This window comes from Panthera pardus, unplaced genomic scaffold (assembly GCF_024362965.1).
Source record: "Panthera pardus isolate Hobbes unplaced genomic scaffold, ASM2436296v1 HiC_scaffold_7, whole genome shotgun sequence".
Lineage (NCBI taxonomy): Eukaryota > Metazoa > Chordata > Mammalia > Carnivora > Felidae > Panthera > Panthera pardus.
In genome coordinates, this window is record NW_026527002.1 from 19,573,908 (window position 1) to 19,594,585 (window position 20,678).

At 43.1% G+C, this 20,678-nt stretch overlaps 1 protein-coding gene across 5 annotated transcripts in view; it reads left to right on the forward strand.

Moving 5' to 3' along the window:
* Positions 1 to 20,678, forward strand: part of SULF1 (sulfatase 1) — a 177,204-nt gene that overhangs the window by 76,323 nt on the left and 80,203 nt on the right. For all 5 annotated transcript variants that reach the window (XM_053896526.1, XM_053896524.1, XM_053896527.1 and 2 more), the window contains 2 exons: positions 17,325 to 17,397; positions 17,691 to 17,922. In XM_053896526.1, the coding sequence (XP_053752501.1) occupies positions 17,751 to 17,922 (172 nt within the window). In that variant the 5' untranslated portion in view covers positions 17,325 to 17,397; positions 17,691 to 17,750. The remainder of the gene's footprint in view (positions 1 to 17,324; positions 17,398 to 17,690; positions 17,923 to 20,678) is intronic.

The following is a 20,678-nucleotide window of genomic DNA, read 5'->3' on the forward strand; positions in this document are numbered from 1 at the left end:
GAAGCCAACACACTACACTGGAGAGAGACTCTTGCTTTAAATGCAGAGCTAACAAGGTCCAACCAGCCATCTCTCTGGTACTTCCCTAGCATATTAGAAGAAAGACAGTGGAGTTCGGAGAGGTAAATACGTTTATAGTACCTGGTGATATTTTCAAAGGAGGTAAAAGCAATACTATGAAAAGCATTCATAAGCAATTCCCAGCAGGATCAGCCCAGTGTCATTTACGCGTTGGTCAAACAACTTTCCACATCCTCATATCCCTTGGGGGCAGCCTGAATTGTAGACAAAGGCAATGTCTATGTTAACGATGATGACCCAGAGCCATAAAACGAAGCAAAACAGTGATCTCATTCCCAGTATTCTTTGAAGGCTAGAAAATATGTAATTAATTTTTGAAAGTGTATGTGGTAGGTTAAATCATAATCCCCAATTATTGCCACCCCTCCCCCACCAGAGAAGGGACCAGAGTTCAGTGTTCCTGCCCACTGCATGGGACTTGCAGAGCAGCCCAGGGAGCAGAACGTATCCCCGCCCGCGCTGGGCCCCACCACACGGCTGGCTTTGGCCAAGGGCACGTAAGCAGGTGTGCCGGATGCCAAGTGCAAGCAGATGCTGTGAGCGGCTTTCCACATTTCTACCAGCTTTCTTGCTCCCGGTGTGGGTCATGAGGATGCCGTGTCTCACAGAAGGGCTGCTGCCTCCGCCTGAGTCCTAAAAAGAAGACTCAAAGAGCCACCAACCTCTGCAGCCACTATGGAATAACACAGGGAGGAATAACCCCTTTCTGCTATAAGCCACTGAGCTTTGGGAGTTTGTTGGGCAAATACAGTGGTTCCTTTTTGTTTAAGTTTCTGCCTTTAAATAGTCAAAGGAAGGTATTGTGAAAATTCACATAGTTGGAGACCCTCCTTCCCCCTACTGTGATAGATAATTGAGGTACTACTATGAACAGTCTCAGTTAAAATTGCACATGAGGGCGGAAACACGGTCCCAAGCAGCCCCGTGCAAGATATGAACCAGATTGTGCTTCTTCCACCCAGCAAGCCAGGAAGCCAAGCCTCGGGGAGGGCCCCCATGGCCTCCTTGGGGCTGGCCCGCTGGGGGTGTGGTATCTCGGTGGGTGGAATTTCCAGGGACTGGTGATATTGAGGATGATGTCACGAGGGTGCGGATTAAGGACAGCTGGCGGCCACCTGCCCTCCTTTTAGAAACTTTCAGGGATTGGGGGGTGGATCTCTTGGATCACAGGCACAAAAGCAGAAAGTCAAGTCCAATCTTCTTTCCGTCTCTGGAAAACGAAGCACTCCAGCACCGACTCACAGCCTGAGAATGACCAACTGCGTGACTATGCACAAATTATTTCACCTTCTGCCTCGGCACCAAGGATTAATTAATCATCGCAAGTTGTCTCGCAACTACACAATGCTAAACACAAATAGAGGAGACCCTCGAATCCATGGAGTTGTGACTCGTGGTCTTTAATATTCATGTTGAGCCACGCCAGTCCACTGTCTCACCCAGCAACGACTCTTTGTTTTACTGAGCTCTGAGGGGTCCCCTTCTGTTGGTAAGGTGAAAGGGGGCCTGTACGTGGTATGTGGCCACAATACTGATGCCCTGTTTTGTTCCTCTGGCATAGATGCTGTAAAGCACAGTGGCAGGTACCTCGAAACACCAGCAACAACACCTGACACCCATTTTCACCCAAAAAACGTCTCCCTGGTAACTTTGCCAGCTGGAAATTCTCCGGGCGTACGAGATCTTTTAAAGTGAAAAGATACTTCTGAAGAACATCCAAACACAGAACGGTTAACAAAGATTTTGCTGTGCAACCTTGGATGGATTCCTTAACTACCCTGAATCTCCGTTTCCTCATTAAAAAAAAAAAAAAAAAAAAAGAGTGGGATTTGTACCTACTTCATAGGTATGAGGCGGGATAGAGTAAACTAATGACCATGCAAGTTTTAATACACTGTAACTGCTCCACAGATGAGTAGTGAAAATGGTTACGTCTCGAGAAAAGGTAAAGTCTGATCCAGAAGCTGGAAATTAACAACATTGGAGACTCAGGAGGGCAAAAGGGAAGAAGCGGTGAAGTCCTTCGGGTAGTTGGAGCGGGAGGTGGAGGGGGGGGTGGTGATGGGCAGTGGTATATGAGGAGTGAAGAAGCAGACAGTCCCAGGATGGGTGACAGGGAAAGGAAGAAGGAGAAAAGGCTCCCAGTTCAAGTTGGGCCACTTCCCTGTAGCTCTCAGGCCCCCCGCAGTCCACAGAGTGGGGGAATGGACTCCCTGAAGTCAGACGACTGGAAAACTCAGACTCCAAACTTCGTGCCCCTTCTCGGCCAGGACTGCCTAGTCTCCTTCTGAGAAGTGGCTGCTACAAGAAAGAAGACACACAGAGTAGTTTGGAAGGTTGCTGCCTTGACCTTTGCTCTGTTTTCCTGGTTACTTGTGTCCAATCTGCTCAGCTCAGTTCTGTCAGGCTTCCTCCCGTTCCCCACTCCCCCACCGTGTGGGAAGAATTCAGCTTGGAGTCCCCAGAGCACCTAATATGTGTTGTGCATCACAAGGGGTTGGTATATTTTTTTGGATCATATTGTTTAGTTCAGCCAAGTGTTCATTTTGGCTGCATCTGTGTCTGTCTGCCAGTGTCTCAAAGAAGAGGTGATAGGGGCACCTGGGTGGCTCGGTCGGTTAAGCGTCCGACTTCCGCTCAGGTCATGATCTCACGGTTCGTGAGTTCAAGACCCACATCAGGCTCTCTCTCAGCACAGAGCTCACTACAGATCCTCTGCCTCCCTCTCTCCGTGCCCCTCCCCCACCTCAAAAATAAATAAAAACATAAAAAAAAAAAGAAGAGGTGATAGATGGGGTAAAAGGCCCAAAGTGAGTGATTGGCAGAGACAGCTAGACAGAATTGGACCCCTTGGGGTGGGGGCTGGGCTTCACTAAAATAAAAACAGGTAACTCGCTCTACCTCTTTAGTTGCCAGTGACAACTATGCAAAGATCCCAAATAAAATGTAGTGGTCGTAAACCTAGCTTTGTGCCTAACAATTGTTTAATAAATGTAACAAACTTCAACATGGTCCAGGGCCACTGTCAGACTCTAGTAGTTCCCATATGTCAAGGATTTATGGAACTTCTTCAGACATTGAAGGAGAACATACAGAAAGGGATATCAGAGGGTCATTTGAAAACCGCTTGGCGATTGTTTGCCGAGGGAAGTTTCATGCTCTCCAATGGAAAACTTCCCGCTGTCCATGCCTACTGAATGAGGTCTGAGCGTGTGGAATGCTTGCCTTCTCGGCAACTCTGCAGAAGATGATCTTACACACGAATCCTATCAGCTATGAAATAATTGGCGATATCAATAGTCACGGCCTGGGAATGCTCAGCGGCCCCAGCCAGTGCCCAACCTGAAGGTCAGCCTTCGTGAAAAGGCTTGAAAGACCTTCCGCAGGCTTGGCTCTGTGTCCCTTGCCTTTTGCTAGTGCTGGTAGGCTGACTGCTCTACCCTGGACCAGTACTATCAGCATCAGCATCACTGGGAACTTCTTAAAAATGCAATTTCTGAGGCCCCATTCCTGAATTGGAACTCTGGAGTAATTAACAATCCCTCCAGATGATTATGACGAACCCCTACTCTACCTTCTGATTTAAGTACTTGAACTTGGGGCCTTTGTTTCATGGCAGAATAAGTGTTCTTCTCTTGCGTGGCTCTTTTAAACTACCCAGTTATTCTGAAGTTGGGAATCAAACGTGGTAAAGAAGATGTTTCTTAGAAGGAATGCTTTGTCAAAATCTGGAGAGAAATCAATGACTAAATTGTCAAGGGATGAAAAAAAAAAACCCAGTACTTGGATTGTAACTCTTAGCCTGGATCTCCGTCTTTCTTGTCTGGCTTTATTCTCCAATAAAACTGATTAACAAGTTAATTACGCAAATTTTGGAAGATTTCCGAGTCGACTTTAGTCCAAAAACGAAAGTAGTAGTACATAAAGGAAATGTTCCTTAGTGAGTTTGGAAAGCATTGATTAGGAGTCTAGCAGTCTAAATTCCTTTGAGCCAGAAAGGTATTAAATATACACTGGCTTCCTATTTGTACAACTACAGCTTTATAGAATCTCTTGATCCAGTACTTAACCAAGGAATGGCCAAATTCAACAATAACCCCTTCCACTGTTCTCCCATATCTCTCCACCACATAAGTATGTTTTTTAAGAGAAAATGATTCAGGAGTCTGATGGAAACCATCATCAAAGATTAAAACACTTGTTATAGAGAAGAATATAGAATTATTTTGTGTGGCTCAGTAGACTAGAGAACTATTAAACATTTAGAAGAGAGGAGGGCAGAATTGTTGTTCAACAAAAGGGAGAATTCCTAAGGTTCAATGTTGCCCCAAACAACACAGGTGGACTGGTAAGGTCTGTGATACCTAGATGGGCATGTTTCCATTGACGCTCTAGAGAAGTTTTATTCATTAGTTAAAAGGTAACCAGGTGAACTTTAAGATCCCAATGTCTTAGTCTGTTTGAGCTGCTCTAACAAAAATACCGTGCCCTGGGTGATAAATAACAAACATTTATTTCTCACAATTCTGGAAGCTAGAAGTTCAAGATTAGGGTGTGGGAGATTTGGTGTCTGGTGAGAGCCCACATCTTGGCTCACAGATGGTCATCTTCTTAGTGTCCTCACGTGGAAGGGGGTGGGAGAGATTTCCAGGCTCCCTTTCATGAGGGTACTAATCCCATTCGAGGGTTCCACCCTCATGACCTAATTACCTCCCAAAGGTCCTACCTCCTAATATCACCACATTATGGGTTAGGATTTTAACGTATGAATTTGGGGGGGGGGGGCAGGGACTACACAAACATTCAGTCCATAACACCTTCAAACTAAGAGATTTCTATGATGTATTTTCTAGGTTTTGTCCAGCACATTAACTCCCGTAAGTACAGTTGCAAATCTTTTTCATATATGATCGGGTATGTGAAGCAGTGTTCCATTGAGGAATAGCACGTTTTCTGTGTGTCAGGGTGTTGCTTTTTGCTAATTTCATAAACCAGTTCATGATCATTTGCATGTTTTCTTTTATGTGCTTTTCAAGGATATAGAGTTGTATGCAGAAGATCCTAAAATGGGACTAGAAACATATCAAATCTAATCTTTTATATTTTCATCCACGATTGAAACTAAATACAGAGACCCTTGAACAACACAAGAGTTAGAGGTGCCGACCTCCTGCACAGTCGAAAATCTGAGTATAACTTTTAACTCCCTAGAAGCTTAAGTAATAGCCTATGGTTGACCAGAATTACCGATAATATAAATAGTCAATTAGCACATATGTTTTATGTTATATGTATTATGCACTGTATTCTTACAATACAGTAAGCTAGAGAAAAGAAAATGTTATTGAGAAAATCACAAGAGAAAATACATTCACAGTACTCTACTGTATTTATTTTTTAAAAATCCATGTGTAAGTGGACCCTTGCAGTTTATACCCATATTGTTGAAGAGTCAACCGTACAATTAGAAAATAGATAAAGGATCGGGACAAACAAACGAACAAACAAAATCTCCAGAGACCCTCCATGTCTGGAGGTCTTGGTATAACATAGGCAGCCAGACTTATGAAGTAATTGGTTTTTGTTTTTTTAATTTGTTTAAATGCCTTTTTAGTTTATTTTTGAGAGAGAGAGACAGAGTGCGAGCAGGGGAGGGGCAGAGAGAGGGGGAGACACAGCATCTGAAGCAGGCTCCAGGCTCTGAGCTGTCAGCACAGAGCCCGACATGGGGCTCGAACCTGTGATCCGTGAGATCATGACTGAGCTGAAGTCGGATGCTAAACTGACTGAGCCACCCAGGCGCCCCTTTGCTCAGTAGTTGTAAGAATCCAGTTCCTCAAATGACATTAGCTTATATTTTTAAGTTGTCAAATGCTGTTCTAGGACACATTTTGATGTACTTTCACCACAGTGAGCCAAAAGAACGATATACTAGAGAGTCACAACTTTATAAAGAGTTTTCTAAATAATCCAAGCTCCCCACTATGTATAGTTACAAGTATTTGCTGTGCTTTGCTAATTTGTCCACCAGTGAAGACTGTTTAAGTTTCTCCTCTACTTTGTATGCCAATTTTATATATAAAATATAAACCCCGTTCAGATAGCAGGGTAGCATTCTTTATTTCTTTTCTTAATTAATAAGTAAACACCGTCTACCTTTGTATGCAGGACGTTTTTAGTCAGCTTACGAATATAATTGAAAATTGCTTTCTTTTTGAAGACTCAGATATTAAAATCAGCCCAACCCTGTTGCATTATATAATCTCTAATATCACATCAGGTTTTAATAAGCCTTCTTTTTGTAGCACACATGTGCTTAAGACTTCATGGAAACCAAATCAGTAGAGAGAAGGGATTACTTTAGATTACTTTGAAATATGCATTGTTTGAAATGGCCTCTGGTGACCAGCTTTCATGAATGGCTGATTTTACTTGTGGGGCACATCATCTGGTTTAATTACATCAGCTCCTTTGTGTGACAAGTGCTGAGAAATGAAGATTTCAAACAAAGTAGAGTAGTTAGAAAATAAATTCTGGAAGTGGAACACCATTGAGTATTTGTGGTCTAGGTGAAATCTAAGGACTTGTTCAACTGTAAACATCTGTTTATAAAGAAACTAACATTTTATTTCTTGTAAAAATAACATAAAGTTGCCCCAAACACCCATAGACAGAGATCCTCATCTGAGCCTTTTCAGGAAGATTATTTTACCAATATGACAAATCATAGTTTAGGGTGATAATATGACTCTTAGAATTTTCAGTCTATGAATTCTTCCGCTTAAAATGTCATAAAGTTTACTCTTCGTAACAACAGAGTAAAACGTTCCTTTTCATTAACTAAATGTTTTCTCAGCTTCCGTCCAAACAACAAACTAAGACAGAAGTCATATTTTAAGTTTCAGGTTAGTACAGGCCTTTGATGCAGTGGCATCACTGGAATCAGTAAATGTTAGTCAACGTATGGTCTTAAAAATCTCCTACTCTCTCTCTTCACGTGCTAATCAATCCGAAGACATTGATAAGTATCTTCATGTCCAGATGACGATTTGAGGTTTGGTAGATGAAATCGATTGGACAAGAACGCCGTCTATCTGATAGACGTCAATGAAAACAGACCATTGACATCTGTCATATACTTTATGCACGCATTCTGGCCAAGATTAATGAATTTTCCTGGGGAGGCCTGTCCGTTACTCGATTTGTTCTACTATAAGAGTATCTGCCATGATTGCGGGCTTGAATGTCACTTGAAATTTAAGTAGAATTACTCTTTTTACTTCATAAATGCACGGCTGTGCGTGTTAGTTGTTTGGAGGAAAGCCTACAGCCAAAGGACAGACAACAATCTGAAGATGGTGTAAGGATGTAGGTACGTGTAAAGCGCGTGTTGAAGGTGATTTTGCCATTAAAAGACTTGGAATCACATATTTAACCAACAATACGAAGAAATCTCAAAATAGTATTTCCCAGTAATACTTGCGAAGGAGTATTTTTGAAATATCAATAGATGACTTAATCTGAATTTTAAAGTTTCCTTGAAAATGGCTCTGAGCAGAGAGTTGATTTAAATATGAATCTCTTTTCTTTTTTTAAGTTTCTCCTGTAAGTATGACATCTGGGGGGGAGAAAAAGAGTTACTGTCTGCATTTGTCCCTAAGTCTTGAGCTAGGAGCTTGCATTGTTTTGAAATGCGTATTCATCTTGCACACTCTGTTTCCCAGACTCCCTTTCTTGGTCATCACTCTGTGTGAGGCCAGCAGGATCCCTCAGAAGGAACTTGTAACTCTACTCTGCTGTATTGAAACCCTTAGAAAATGTTAACGAGCATTGTATTGGTGGTAAGCTTGCCGGCATAAAAAGTAGGCCAGTGGAACTTTTTTGACTGTGGCTTAATTGATGTTGTAAAGTCAGGTGTGCCTTCTTTCCCCACGTAGGTTTTAACTGCAAGAAAATATTCGGAGAAACGCTTTTGAAATATAACTATAGCTTCTAATTGGTTCTTTAAAAATATTTTCTTCAACTTAAATGCTTTGCAAGGATTGTGGCACTTTAGAATAAATTTGTATTGTGGCAGATAATGTACATCAGGGACACAAACTAAAACGAAACATCTCCCCCCCCAAAAAATGTATGAATCTGTGAAAAGATACATTTTTCAGCAGCTAGGAATAGTTGAACTTTAAGCTGCAAAGACTGTGTTTCTTCATTACTTGGCATATGTGTCTGCGTGAGTCTGAATATGCACATCTCTTTAGTATGTGCGTGTGTGTGCATGCAGACACCTGTGTGTGTGTCTAGAGAGAGAAAAAAATAAATGCAAGAGGTGCTGATGAAACTTGATGCTTGTGGCATGGACAGTCGTGCTCTGAAAACACTTCTGCTCCACCATGTTTTCAGCCCTCTGACAGCTGGAAGGAACCATGTGACTAGTTACGGCCAGTGAAATGTTAGACGTGATCTGAGTCACTTCCAAGTTGGAGCCCCGAGAGCTCTCCTGCAAGATTCTCCAGTTTATTTCTCCTTCTCTTGGTCCAGTGCGGCAACAAGGCAACTGGGCCCCCGTCAGCCTGTGTCCATGCGCGACTGGGCAGAACAAAGCTCCCTGCCACCACCCTGTGTGTAACTTGCAGTATGAGCGACAAATACACTTTTATTGTGTTAAACCATTGATATTTGGGATTTATCTGTTATTGCGACAAACTATGTTAAGAGACTTCAATATAAATCAGCTATAAATACATAAAACTGAAGGCACATTTAATACGGTTTCGTGTGTTAAACCATATACTGTAAGACCTAGCTAAGATGTCTAAGACCACATTTGTAATTCTTTTTGTCGATATCGCTATCTTTCACCAGGCCCATTTGAACTGAAATTCCTGATGCTCCTTTTTTTTAGAACTCCAATAATTTCGTTGCTCTCACTGCCACCGTGGAAACTGGTGACCGTCATCAGACCCTTCAGACACTTCACAGCATCTGCGTCAGGAATATCAGATCCCTTTGGTTCTTTCAATAATTTTTAGATCACTTTGTTTTCCTTTGTTTTGCTGATTCCTATTTGAGAGAAGCTGGACAAATCTTAGTCTTGGACTTTTGGGATTCTCTAAAATGCCCTCGGAAAGTTCATTTTTATGGTTTAACTTCCTATCTTTGTGAGGCTGCATCTCAAACGTACATTTCTTGCTATAACTTCTCACTTCATGTTATCGTTGCTCCTTCTATCTATTCTCTTCCTCCCTAAGAAGACAGAGGGTAAGTGTGGAAAACTTAAATCTACTTATCTCCATTTTTTCTTGTTTTTTATCTCCATTTTTATAATGCAACAGATCATTGAAAAAATCCAATACAGACATGAATGAAATAAAAACAAAATCTTTCTCACCATACCCCAGGGACAACTAATACAACAATTCTGTGAATAGATGGCTTTTCAAGGTTCCTTTCAATTTCAGGGGATTCACATGTTGGTGGGAGAAAGAGTGAAAAGGGAGAAAGGGAAGAAAGCAAATACTGTTGAAGGAGGACTTCATCATTTAGCCAAGTATTTCCCCCAAAGTTGTTCCAGGTCAGAGATGCACACTTCTCAGCTGTCATTAGTTGTTGGAAGAGATTTATTATTCCAGGGGTATAAAAATGTTATTGCACCAGAAGGAGACTGTTGTCTATCTTCTTTGCTTGGAGGTGTAATAAATTAGTTCGAGAAATAGGCTTCCTGGGAATTAACAGTAGATGAAGTTTGCCATCTATGGGGTTTTTAAAAGAAAAAATTAGCTCCTTCATGGTTTCACGTAGATTATAAAGAAGATAACATGTCCTGAAGGCTTCTCCTAAAGAAAAGAAGTAATGTAGGGGAAACTTGAAAGCCAAAATTAAGGGAAAAGGCCATTTAAGCCCATCCTTAGAAATGTATGTAGAGTGGTTGTGGGCGGAGGGGGTGGGATGCGGATACCAGCTTCTTGCTGGTATAACCTTATTTTGCTTCACTCTTAGGATTAAACTAAGTATGTTCTGGCTAAATTCAGCTTTGAATAATTGCATAATGCTGGCTTAGTCTCTCCTGCTGTTTTGATTGGTTATGGTATCCCTTTTTTTCTCTTTCCTAACTGGGGTGGCATTGCTTTGTACTAGAAATAATTCCTTTACCCCATCCCTGAGAGGTTTATCTCTGTGCTGAGTGGGTTGTTCCGATCTGGTCTTTCACATACTTTAGATGTGTGGGCATTCATTTGTAAGACTCTGTGTTACCTGAGATTAAAAAACAAACAAAACACAGGGTGTCATCACTCAGCAACAACCTGTATGTATACTAGGCATTTGGAACTTAGGATAGTTTCAGGGCTTTAAGGGACAAAAAAGTGAATAAGTTTGTGAATAGGGCCAGATCTACAGCATTAGAGGTGAAAGTCTGGGCTTCACGGTGGAGCCAGGTATACGATAGGCCAGCAATTCTCAAACCTTTTGGGCTCAGGATCCCTTTATATTATTAAAATTGACTGAAGACCCTCAAGAACTTTTGTGCATGTTTTAATTTTTTTTTTTGCATTTTTATTCATTTCTGCTAGACAGAAGGAGACAGAATATGAGTGGGGGAGGGACAGAGAGAGAGGGAGACACAGAATGTGAAGCAGGCTCCAGGCTCTGAGCTGTCAGCACAGAGCCTGATGCGGGGCTCAAACCCACAAACCATGAAATCATGACCTGAGCTGAGCTGGACACTTAACATACTGAGCCACCCAGGTGCCCCTTTTTTGTTCGTGTTTTAATTACCAATTGATAAGTAGAAATTAAAACTGAGAAATTTTTTAAATATTTTAAAACTCTTTTGAGAATAACAGTAATATATCTTTATATGTTAAAAGATATATCTTGTGAAAAACAACTATATTTTCCAAACCAAAAACATATTGGTGACTAAAGTGGCACTGTTTTACATTTTTACACACATTTACCTGAATAGCAGAAAGCTGGATTCTTATATCTACTTCTGCATTTAATCTGTTGAAATATATTGTTTTGGTTCAAATATAGTAATAAAATTCAGCTTCACATGGATAAGTAGTTGGAAAAGGAGAAGTATTTTAATAGCTTTTTCAGACACTTGTAGATCTCCTTTGATACTATGCCAAAACTTGACAGGTGGTGATTTCTTAAAGATTAGCTGTCGTAAGTAATCTGAAACCCTATCAATGCACTTTCACACTCTGTTACATTAAAATCCAACGGTCATCTTCCACTTTGAAATTTTTTTGCTCATGTATGATTCTGTAGCATTATCTTTGGTCATTTGGGAAATACTGGTTCGCTGAATTATGCCAATGCTAAATGTTGGCACATTTCATTTTTCAGTATCAAAAAAAATAATGTTTGTTAATATCAACATCAATGTCATCAAAAGGTCTTACACATTGGGAAACTGCCCAGTTCATGGTGGCAGATACAAGTTTTCCAAAATTCTGATTTTTGCTTGGAAGCTACATTTCAATCATTGGCAACAAGTAGGACAAATACTCTCAGCTGCTTTCCTTGAAATGACAGGCTCATTTCATTCATTCTGTGAGAAATGCCTGCCAAATATCCAAGTCCAAATAATTCTTTCAAGTAAAAATAGAGTTCCGTGAGCAAAAGGCAGTTTCTAGTTTGCAACTCAGCCACACAAGTGCTGTTCCTCCACTACTGTCAGCCTCCATAGACAACAAAGGGCTTTGCATGTAGCTCCTGTCTCATAAAACAAAATTAATGAGAAAAAGGTGTGCATTTGAGGGTCAGGATTGAGTACAGTTCATCATTTTACTGTTTCATCTTGAATGAGACTGGCTTTTTTTGTTTTAACTGCATGTGATGTTCCCTTTATTCGGACATAAGCAGTCTTACCCATCGGTGCTCTTACACCCAATCAGTGCAAATGTCAACAAAGTGAAAAAAGGAAATGTGTCAGTATTCTTATCAAAATAGTGTTGACCTTGGGGTGCGTGGGTGGCTCAGACAGTTGAGTGTCCAACTCTTGCTTTTGGCTCAGGTCACGATCCCAGGGTCATTGGCTCAAGTCCTGTGTCAGGCTGTACGCTGAGCATAGAGCCTACTTGGGATTCTCTCTCTTTCTCCCCCACTCACTCGCGCGCACAAGCTCTTTCTCTCTGGCAAAAAAAAAAAAAAAAAATAGTGCTGACCTCATGGAATCTCCCCAAAAAGGATCTCATCAAGATAAAAAGCTTCTGCACTGCAAAGGAAACAATCAACAAAACTAAAAGGCAATAGACGGAATAGGAAAAGATGTTTGCAAATGACATAGCAGATAAAGGGCTAGTATCCAAAATCTATAAAGAACTCACCAAACTCCACACTCAAAAAACAAATAATCCACTGAAGAAATTGGCAGAAGACATGAATAGACACTTTTTGAAAGAAGACATCCGGATGCCCAACAGACACATGAAAAGATGCTCAATGTCACTACTCATCAGGGAAATGCAAATCAAAACCACACTGACATACCATCTCATGCCGGTCAGATTGGCTAAAATGAACAAATCAGGAAACTATAGATGCTGGACAGGATGTGGGGAAACGGGGACCCTCTTGCACCGTTGGTGGGAATGCAAACTGGTGCAGCTGCTCTGGAAGACAGTGTGGAGGTCCTCAAAAAAATGTAAAATAGCTCTACCCTATGACCCAGCAATAGCACTGCTAGGAATTTACCCAAGGGATACAGGAGTGCTGATGCATAGGGGTACTTGTACCCCAATGTTTATAGCAGCGCTTTCAACACTAGCAAAATGATGGAAAGAGCCTAAATGTCCATCAACTGATGAATGGATAAAGAAGATGTGGTTTATATACACAATGGAATACTACTTGGCAATGAGAAAGAATGAAATCTGGCCATTTGTAGCAACGTGGGTGGAACTGGAGAGTGTTATGCTAAGTGAAATAAGTCATACAGAGAAAGATAGATATCATAGTTTTCACTCATGTGTGGATCCTGAGAAACTCAACAGAAGACCATGGGGGAGGGTAAGGGGGAAAAATAAAAGAGTTACAGAGAGGGAAGGAGGCAAACCATGGGAGACTCTTAAACACTGAGAATAAACTGAGGGTTGATGGGAGGTGGGAGAGAGGGGAAAGCGGGTGATGGGCATTGAGGAGGGTACCTGTTGGGATGAGCACTGGGTGTTGTATGGAAACCAGTTTGACAATAAATTTCATTAAAAAAAAAAATATCGTGCTGACCTCATGGAATCTACCCAGAAAGGATCTCAGGGACGCCCAAAAGTCCTGGTTACACCTTGAGAACCACTGCAACAGACAAAGCAGAGCCTTTCAGTGTGTTGCCATCCCTCAGCACCAAACACCCAGACAGGGGAGCTTGGTGAGGACAGGTCTACCTGCTGAGGCAACGAGGGTCTTGATTTAGGGTGGGTGTTGCTCAGTGAACAAGTGAGCTAGACTTCCATCCAGTTGGTTTGAAGTCTCCCTGGTCAGCTTCCTTTTCCCCCTTTATATGTGACTTGAAACTTTTATTTTTAACGTTTATTTTTGAGAGACAGAGAGAGACGGAGTGTGAGCAGGGGAGGGGCAGAGAGAGAGGGAGACACAGAATCTGAAGCAGGCTCCAGGCTCCCAACTGTCAGCACAGAGCCCGACGCGGGGCTTGAACCCATGGACCGTGGGATCATGACCTAAGCTGAAGCCAGACACTTAACCGACTGAGCCACCCAGGCTCCCCTGTGACTTGAAACTTTTATTGTCACATTTCTAGTTTGGCTTCAAGTCCTAAAAACTTTCCACATCCACTGTCCATAGCTACCATTGGTGTTTTCAGTTTAGGACTTGAAGAAAAGGCAACTTGTATTCTAGTCCTGATTCATGAATACAACACCATTCCTAGAGCTCACTTTCCATTTCTCCCACTTTCTGCTATTTCTCAGGACAAACTGTTAGTCTCTAAGGACACTTGTCATCTGCTACAAAGTATCCAATTCAAACATTGCATCCTTGTCTCTTTTGTCAAGCTCTGCATTTGTCTCTCAGGGTTTTCTTCTTCTTTTCCTTCTTCTCCTCCTCCTCCTCCTCCTTCTTCTTCTCCTCCTCCTCCCCCCTCGTCCTCCTCCCCTTCCTTCCCCTCCCTGTCCCCCTCGTCCTCCTCCTCCTTCTTCTTCTCCTTCTCCTCCTACCTCCTTCCTCCTTCCTCCTTCTTCCTCCTCCTCCCCCCTCGTCCTCCTCCCCTTCCTCCCCTCCCCGTCCCCCTCTTCCTCCTCCTTCTTCTTCTCCTTCTCCTCCTACCTCCTTCCTCCTCCTCCTCCTTCCCCCTCATCCTCCTCCCTTTCCTCCCCCTCCCCATCCCCCTCCTCTTCCTCCTCCTCCTCCTTCTTCTTCTCCTTCTCCTTCTCCTCCTACCTCCTTCCTGCTTCCTTCTCCTCCTCCTCCTTTCTCCTTCCTCCTTCCTCCTCTTCCCCCTCCTCCTCCTTCTTCTCCTCCTCCTCCTTCCCCCCTCGTCCTCCTCCCCTTCCTCCCCCTCCCTGTCCCCCTCCTCCTCCTCCTTCTCCTCCTCCTCCTCCTCCTCCTCCTCTTCCTCCCCCCTCATCCTCCTCCCCTTCCTCCCCCTCCCCATCCCCCACCTCCTCCTTCTCCTCCTCCTCTCCCCTCGTCCTCCTCCCCTTCCTCCCCCTCTCCGTTCTTCTTCTTCTTCTTCTTCTTCTTCTTCTTCTTCTTCACTTCTTTTCCTTATGGAAATGGAAACCTGGCAGTGAGAAGATGACAGGTTTTAAAAGGTCATTTTTGAATAAGGAATTGTCTGTTTAAAGGCTTTTCAGAGTGCTGTGCTTTGTGTTTTTGTGAAGGGAGATGGTGTGGAGATGGTGTAAAGATGATGTGCTGTGGGTCAGACCTGCCTGAAAGTCCAGTGTTCTGTACCACTCAGTTTCTCTGCACCACTCAGTTTCTCTGCGTTTACATATGCACCTCCTGAATCAATAATAAACGGCAGCAGAAAAGAAATGTAGGCTCCTTCTGCACCTTTAACTCTCTAAGGAAGGTCACTTTGTAGGCGAAAAAACATGCATCTACTTGGCTGTCCTTTTCCTTTATTAGGAAATGCTTTTCGGTGTAGTTGAATGCAGTTTATTCAAGGGACCATTAAGGCTAATTTTCTTTTTCCTAAAGGAAGGGGCAAAGTAAATAAGATAAAGAAAAGAATAACCAGTAATGTTGATTGGGTTCCAGGGAATGTTATCAGCATCTTAATTGTGCAGAATTTTCAGTTTCATGTGTGGCCGATTCTTTCAACTCCAAGGGCCACTGTTTGCCCGACGCTGTGAGTCTGAGTGTAATTTCCGGGTCACTACTGTCAGCAGAGGCTGGTTCACACTAGAACGAATGCAAAAAACCCTTGCTCACTCTCTCTTCACACACCCTTGCAGGCTTGGAGAGGTGAGCAAACTCTTGCTACTTAAAAGACCAACTCTGGAAGAAATTTCTGTATGTAACTGTTTAGCCTCTGCTACTCTGCTGGAGACAGCCATTGTTTGACTTCTTTCTTTCCTTCGCCTGCCTTTCATGCTTGTATCACTTTTCTCATGATTTGAAACAAATGCACAGAAACCAAACAGTCAGTGCAGAAAAATTGCAGGCTCTCAGTGTTCAGCAATCACTGAAATAACCCTGAGTTATTAAGAAAGAAGAAAGAAAGAAAGAAAGAAAGAAAGAAGGAAAGAAAGAAAGAAGAAAGAAAGAAAGAAAGAAAGAAAGAAAGAGAAAGAAAGAAAGAAACACCACCAAACCTTATAAAATCTGTTTCTTATAGTGCCTCTCTTCCTCTCTCTCTCTCTCTCTCTCTCTCAGAGTAATTACAGGCTGCAGAGTGAAAAGCATTAGAACTGTTTACAAAACAGCTCATAAAGTTTAAAATAATAGGGGTGTGTGTGTTTTTGTAAAACAAAATAATGTGTGTGGTGGGGGGTAAACAGTCCACAGTCTTTCTTCTTTCTTCTCCCACTGCCCCATGTCACCCTCCAGAATTTAAGGCATGGAAATGAGTGATGGGGTCCCTTTCCTTCTGCTATGCAACTCTCACACTTAATTTCTTATGCTTATTTATCTGATGCCAGTTCATTGTTGCGATTCAAAATACAGACCCTCAGGTGTGTGGGGACAGAGTGGCTGATGAAGCAGGCTGCTATCTAATTAATTTTAGGGCAGCCTCAATTCCCATACAGACATTTCCTCGTGACATCCGAAAGAAAGAGTTGTGGGGTTTTTTTTATTATTATTTTAATGAGCCCTTTGCTATCAGAAGTCCAAGAGAAACGCTTTCAGCAGGTTGGTGCTCTAAAGTGAAAGGGGCTTTCTTCCAACTCTTTCCGAAGTCTCCTCTTGGGCCGATTTGCAAAGCTTGTGCAGCACCCCCTCCAGATTTTATGTATTTATTTATTTTTAATGATGAAGGGTAGCCTCTAACCTCCAGCTCCAGGGCCAATCAATCATTTAGCTTTGCAGGTTTAGGTCTGCCGCGGCAAAGCCTCCGTGCTCGCGACACTGTTACAGGTCTTGATAATAGTGAGGCTGGTGCTGACAGTCAAGGAGGGCTCTGTCCCCTTAGGCGCCGGCGTGCCAAGGACACAGGCTAGACGGAGGGACAAGCCTTGCCCGGAAGAAGCACCCCTTCCCCTGGTGATTGATGGAGGACAGTTAGGAGCTTCTCGGGGGCTGGGAAAGGTTGCCCTCCCAGTCACTTACTATGAAGTCTTTGTCAGCAGAAAGAACTCTCCTGGGTACTGAGTGACATAATGCAGATGACAAATGACAGCTTTGCATTTTATTCTGCTTGATAAGTACTCAGTATCTACGCAGGTGAGTCGACGCTCCCCCACCACACCCCTTCATGCCAACCGCTCCCCAGAAGCAAGGGCTCTCCAGACGCACTGGGGTTTCACAGGCACTGGTGGCTCTTTCTGGTCCATCGTGAGTTTCCTGGGGACGTTTAAAGTACTATCAGAGTGTGAGTAGGGACCATACCTATGTCATTGTTTCATGGGGCCGATTATGAAATGAAGATACTTTTTGAGTCATTTGTTAGCAGTTCTGAATATTGTTTTCTTCTGTTTCTCCCTTTTGGAGTACAGATTATTGACATTTATATTTATAAACATAGATAATATGCTACTTTAAGAAACTACTTCGGACCAAAATCTGTATCAAAATCCTTGACTGACGTTTCCTTTGTATTTTTTCTCGCCCTCTAGGACCCCATCTGCAGATGGTCTGGATACCTCTGAGCATAGGAATTGATTCTTCAACGAGGATACCTACTTCAAGGTATTAGCTCTCGTCAAAAGGCTTTTACATTTGAGCTCTGTGTGGGAAATTATATTTTGGCAGTGACTTTTGAAATAGGAAAAAGTTGGAATGAGAATAAAGGACAAAAGTGAATTTGCAAAATAATCAAGTGCTTAAAAAACTATCCAAAGCCTGTGAGGGTTTGCCGCTTCTGACTCATGTGCCGGTTCATGTGCCAGTTCCCACTTAGTTGTAGCCCTTTTTCTGCAACTGTGTTTGGGGTTTGGATTTCATTTTCATCTCTCCCTCTCCCTTTTTCCCTGACTGCCCAGACCTGCAGAAACCAGGAGGCTGAGACGTTTTGTCAGTTTTGCGACGTTGGACCAAACACAATGAAGTATTCTTGCTGTGCCCTGATTTTGGCGGTCCTGGGCACAGAACTGCTGGGGACCCTCTGTTCGACTGTCAGATCCCAGAGGTTCAGAGGACGGATACAGCAGGAACGAAAAAACATCCGACCCAACATTATTCTTGTGCTCACCGATGACCAAGACGTGGAGCTGGGTGAGACGCTGGATTTTTCACTTGTTAGTCTCCTTTGCTCAGCTCATTTGCTGACCTTTCACATGCTCAGTAAACACGGAGTGAACACTGGGGGGGTTGGCGCTTTAACTAGACTGTCTTAACCAGCAACCTAAGTCTATAGAACGAACTTGTGTTGACCGTAAGGCGTTTGGGTTTTGTTTCAACATCACTTTTCTGGTCCTTAGTTTTTGGTACAGTCTGGGGAGGGTCCTCAAGCAATGGGATGGAGGAAAAAGAGCAAAGCACAGCTACTCTATAAGTCAAGGATTCGATTGTGCACCTTCGGAAGCTCTTGGTCAAGAAGTTTGTTAAGTATTTGGGCAGAATTGTTTCCAAGAGTATGAGTTTATGGCTGTAATTCTTTTTCTTTTTTAAGTTTTTTGATGTTTGTTGATTTTTGAGAGAGACAGAGAGACAGAGAGAGAGAGAGAGAGAGAGAGAGAGCACGAGCTGGGGAGGGGCAGAGAGAGAGGGAGACACAGAATCTGAAGCAGGCTCCAGGCTCGGAGCTATCACCACAGAGCCTGATGTGAGGCTCAAACCCACGGGCTCCAAGATCGTGACCTGAGCTGAAGTCGGGTGCTTGAATGACTGAGCCACTCAGGCACCCCAGTTATGACCGTAATTCTACACAATGTACGTGAGCATAGATACTATTACTCTCTTTTAACAGTTATTATTATTAAAGGGAATGATTTATCACAGCCTGTGATAATTGTTAGATGGTTGGAAGTAACAGTGTTGTATATATCTTCTGGTGATAATTCATTACTGCCACCTTAGAGATGATGCTTTTCTGAAGAATTAGCTAACCTGGGTTAATTCTAGAGCACTTGGAAAGGCTGCCAAATTCTGGTGGTTCCAGCTTACCTTCACCATCTGATTCAGTGTCTTACCCTCTCACTTTCTGTAATGGCCCAGCCCCACGGTCTTGTCTGTAAGTCTAGGGCCAAGGTCAGGCCTCCAAGGTCTGACCTTCCAGGGTACCCTAGAAGAGATCAAAAGCTTGTCCTCAGAAGTTGTCACCGGCACTCATTTTCATTCCTGGAACCAAATTCCTCGCTCTCAGGAATCGCTCGGCTGGGCTTACCCATCACACCCAACCGGACCGTCACCGGTATCTTTTAGGCTTCGGGCTTGCAGAGCAGCGGGGCTTCCTTACAGGGCTCCTCTGGCTAGGGTTCCTGAGGATAAAACCCTCCATGCTGGAACTTGGTCTCCATGGAATGGGACTTTTATTTCCAGTTTGAACCGAATCGTGGAATCCCAACAGAGTTAATCCCTTGGCTTTAGCTGGAAGCACATACGCTAAAAACCAGCAGCGGGTCGTGATTTTTGATTTGCAGCGTCTGCTGTCTCTCCCTTCACTTTTTAAACAAGAGTATCGGTTTTCAGGCAACACGCCCAAGTGAAGTCTTGGAGGTATGACTTTAGCATGTTTGTGGCTGGTGGTTTAAGTTTTCGCCAATCTATAGAGCAAGTAAATTGAGGTGAACACATTTGAATTCACCTTCCTTCTCATCTCTTGTATCTCTCCCTTTCACTACAGCCACGATCTCCAGACCGTTCTCTTGTCTCCTAGTTCTTCCCTAACTGGTCACCTGACCCACTTATCCCCCAGAGTCTTGATGCCCCTTGTCTATCCTTTACTCCATGGCTCGAGTTATCATACAAGTATCCAATCAAGTCTTTTCTGCTTCAAATTCTCCATCGTGTCCCTTTGGCATGAGCATTAAGCAACTCTCCTCTGAAGGCCAATGAGCTCTGGGCCATCTAGCCATCTTCTGTTTCTGTCGGGCTATTCCCTTTTGCTCTGTGCTTCATGGAAATAACTCGCACTTCCCCCTAAGGCATCTGGTGGTTTCATCTCCCTCACTTATATTTCATGCCTTTGCACATCTTGTCTCCTCTGTCTTTCCCCCTCTCTCCCCCCGAGGAAGCCCTACCTACTCTTCATGACCCAGTTTCAGATGCCTTGCCCTCAGAGATCTTTCTTCACCAAAACCATTCTCCCTTCCATCAGGGTAGATGGCACTTTCCTTTGTACAGCCTTGGACATGCCTCCAGCATGGCCCCTAATCCATCATGTGCTTCCATACCTGTTTCTTCCACTGGCCTGAGAGCAACAAGAAAGGAAGGTAGTGCTTTGTTTATGTTGTATTTCAGATACTGGGACCATGCTGGGAATATAATGGGTGCTAAATAAATTCAAAATTAACCTACAAGGGCCTGAAAAAGCTAATATGGGTATCTGTCATAATCTATCTCTTCAGCATATAGTCCTTGTCTTTATATATATACTTTTAAGTAGGCTGCATGCTGGGCACAGAGCTCAGTACAGAACTTGAACTCACAACCCTGAAATCAAGACCTGAGCTGAAATCAAGAATTGGATGCTTAACTGACTGAGCCACCCAGGTGCCCTTCCTTGTCTTGAAAATAAATTAAGGAAGGGGCGCCTGGGTGGCTTAGTAGGTTGAGCTTCTGACTTCAGCTCAGGTCATGATCTCACGGTTCATGAGTTTGAGCCCCACATCAGACTCTGTGCTGACAGCTCAGATCCTGAAGCCTGCTTCGGATTCTGTGTCTCCCTCTCTCTCTCTCTGCTCCTCCCCTGCTCACACTCTGTCTCTCTCTCTCAAAAACAAATAAAGATTGAAAACATGAAATAAAATAAATTAAGGAATTATTTGGCACATTTATTTTTAACAGAGTTCAAAATTTCACCCTTTAGT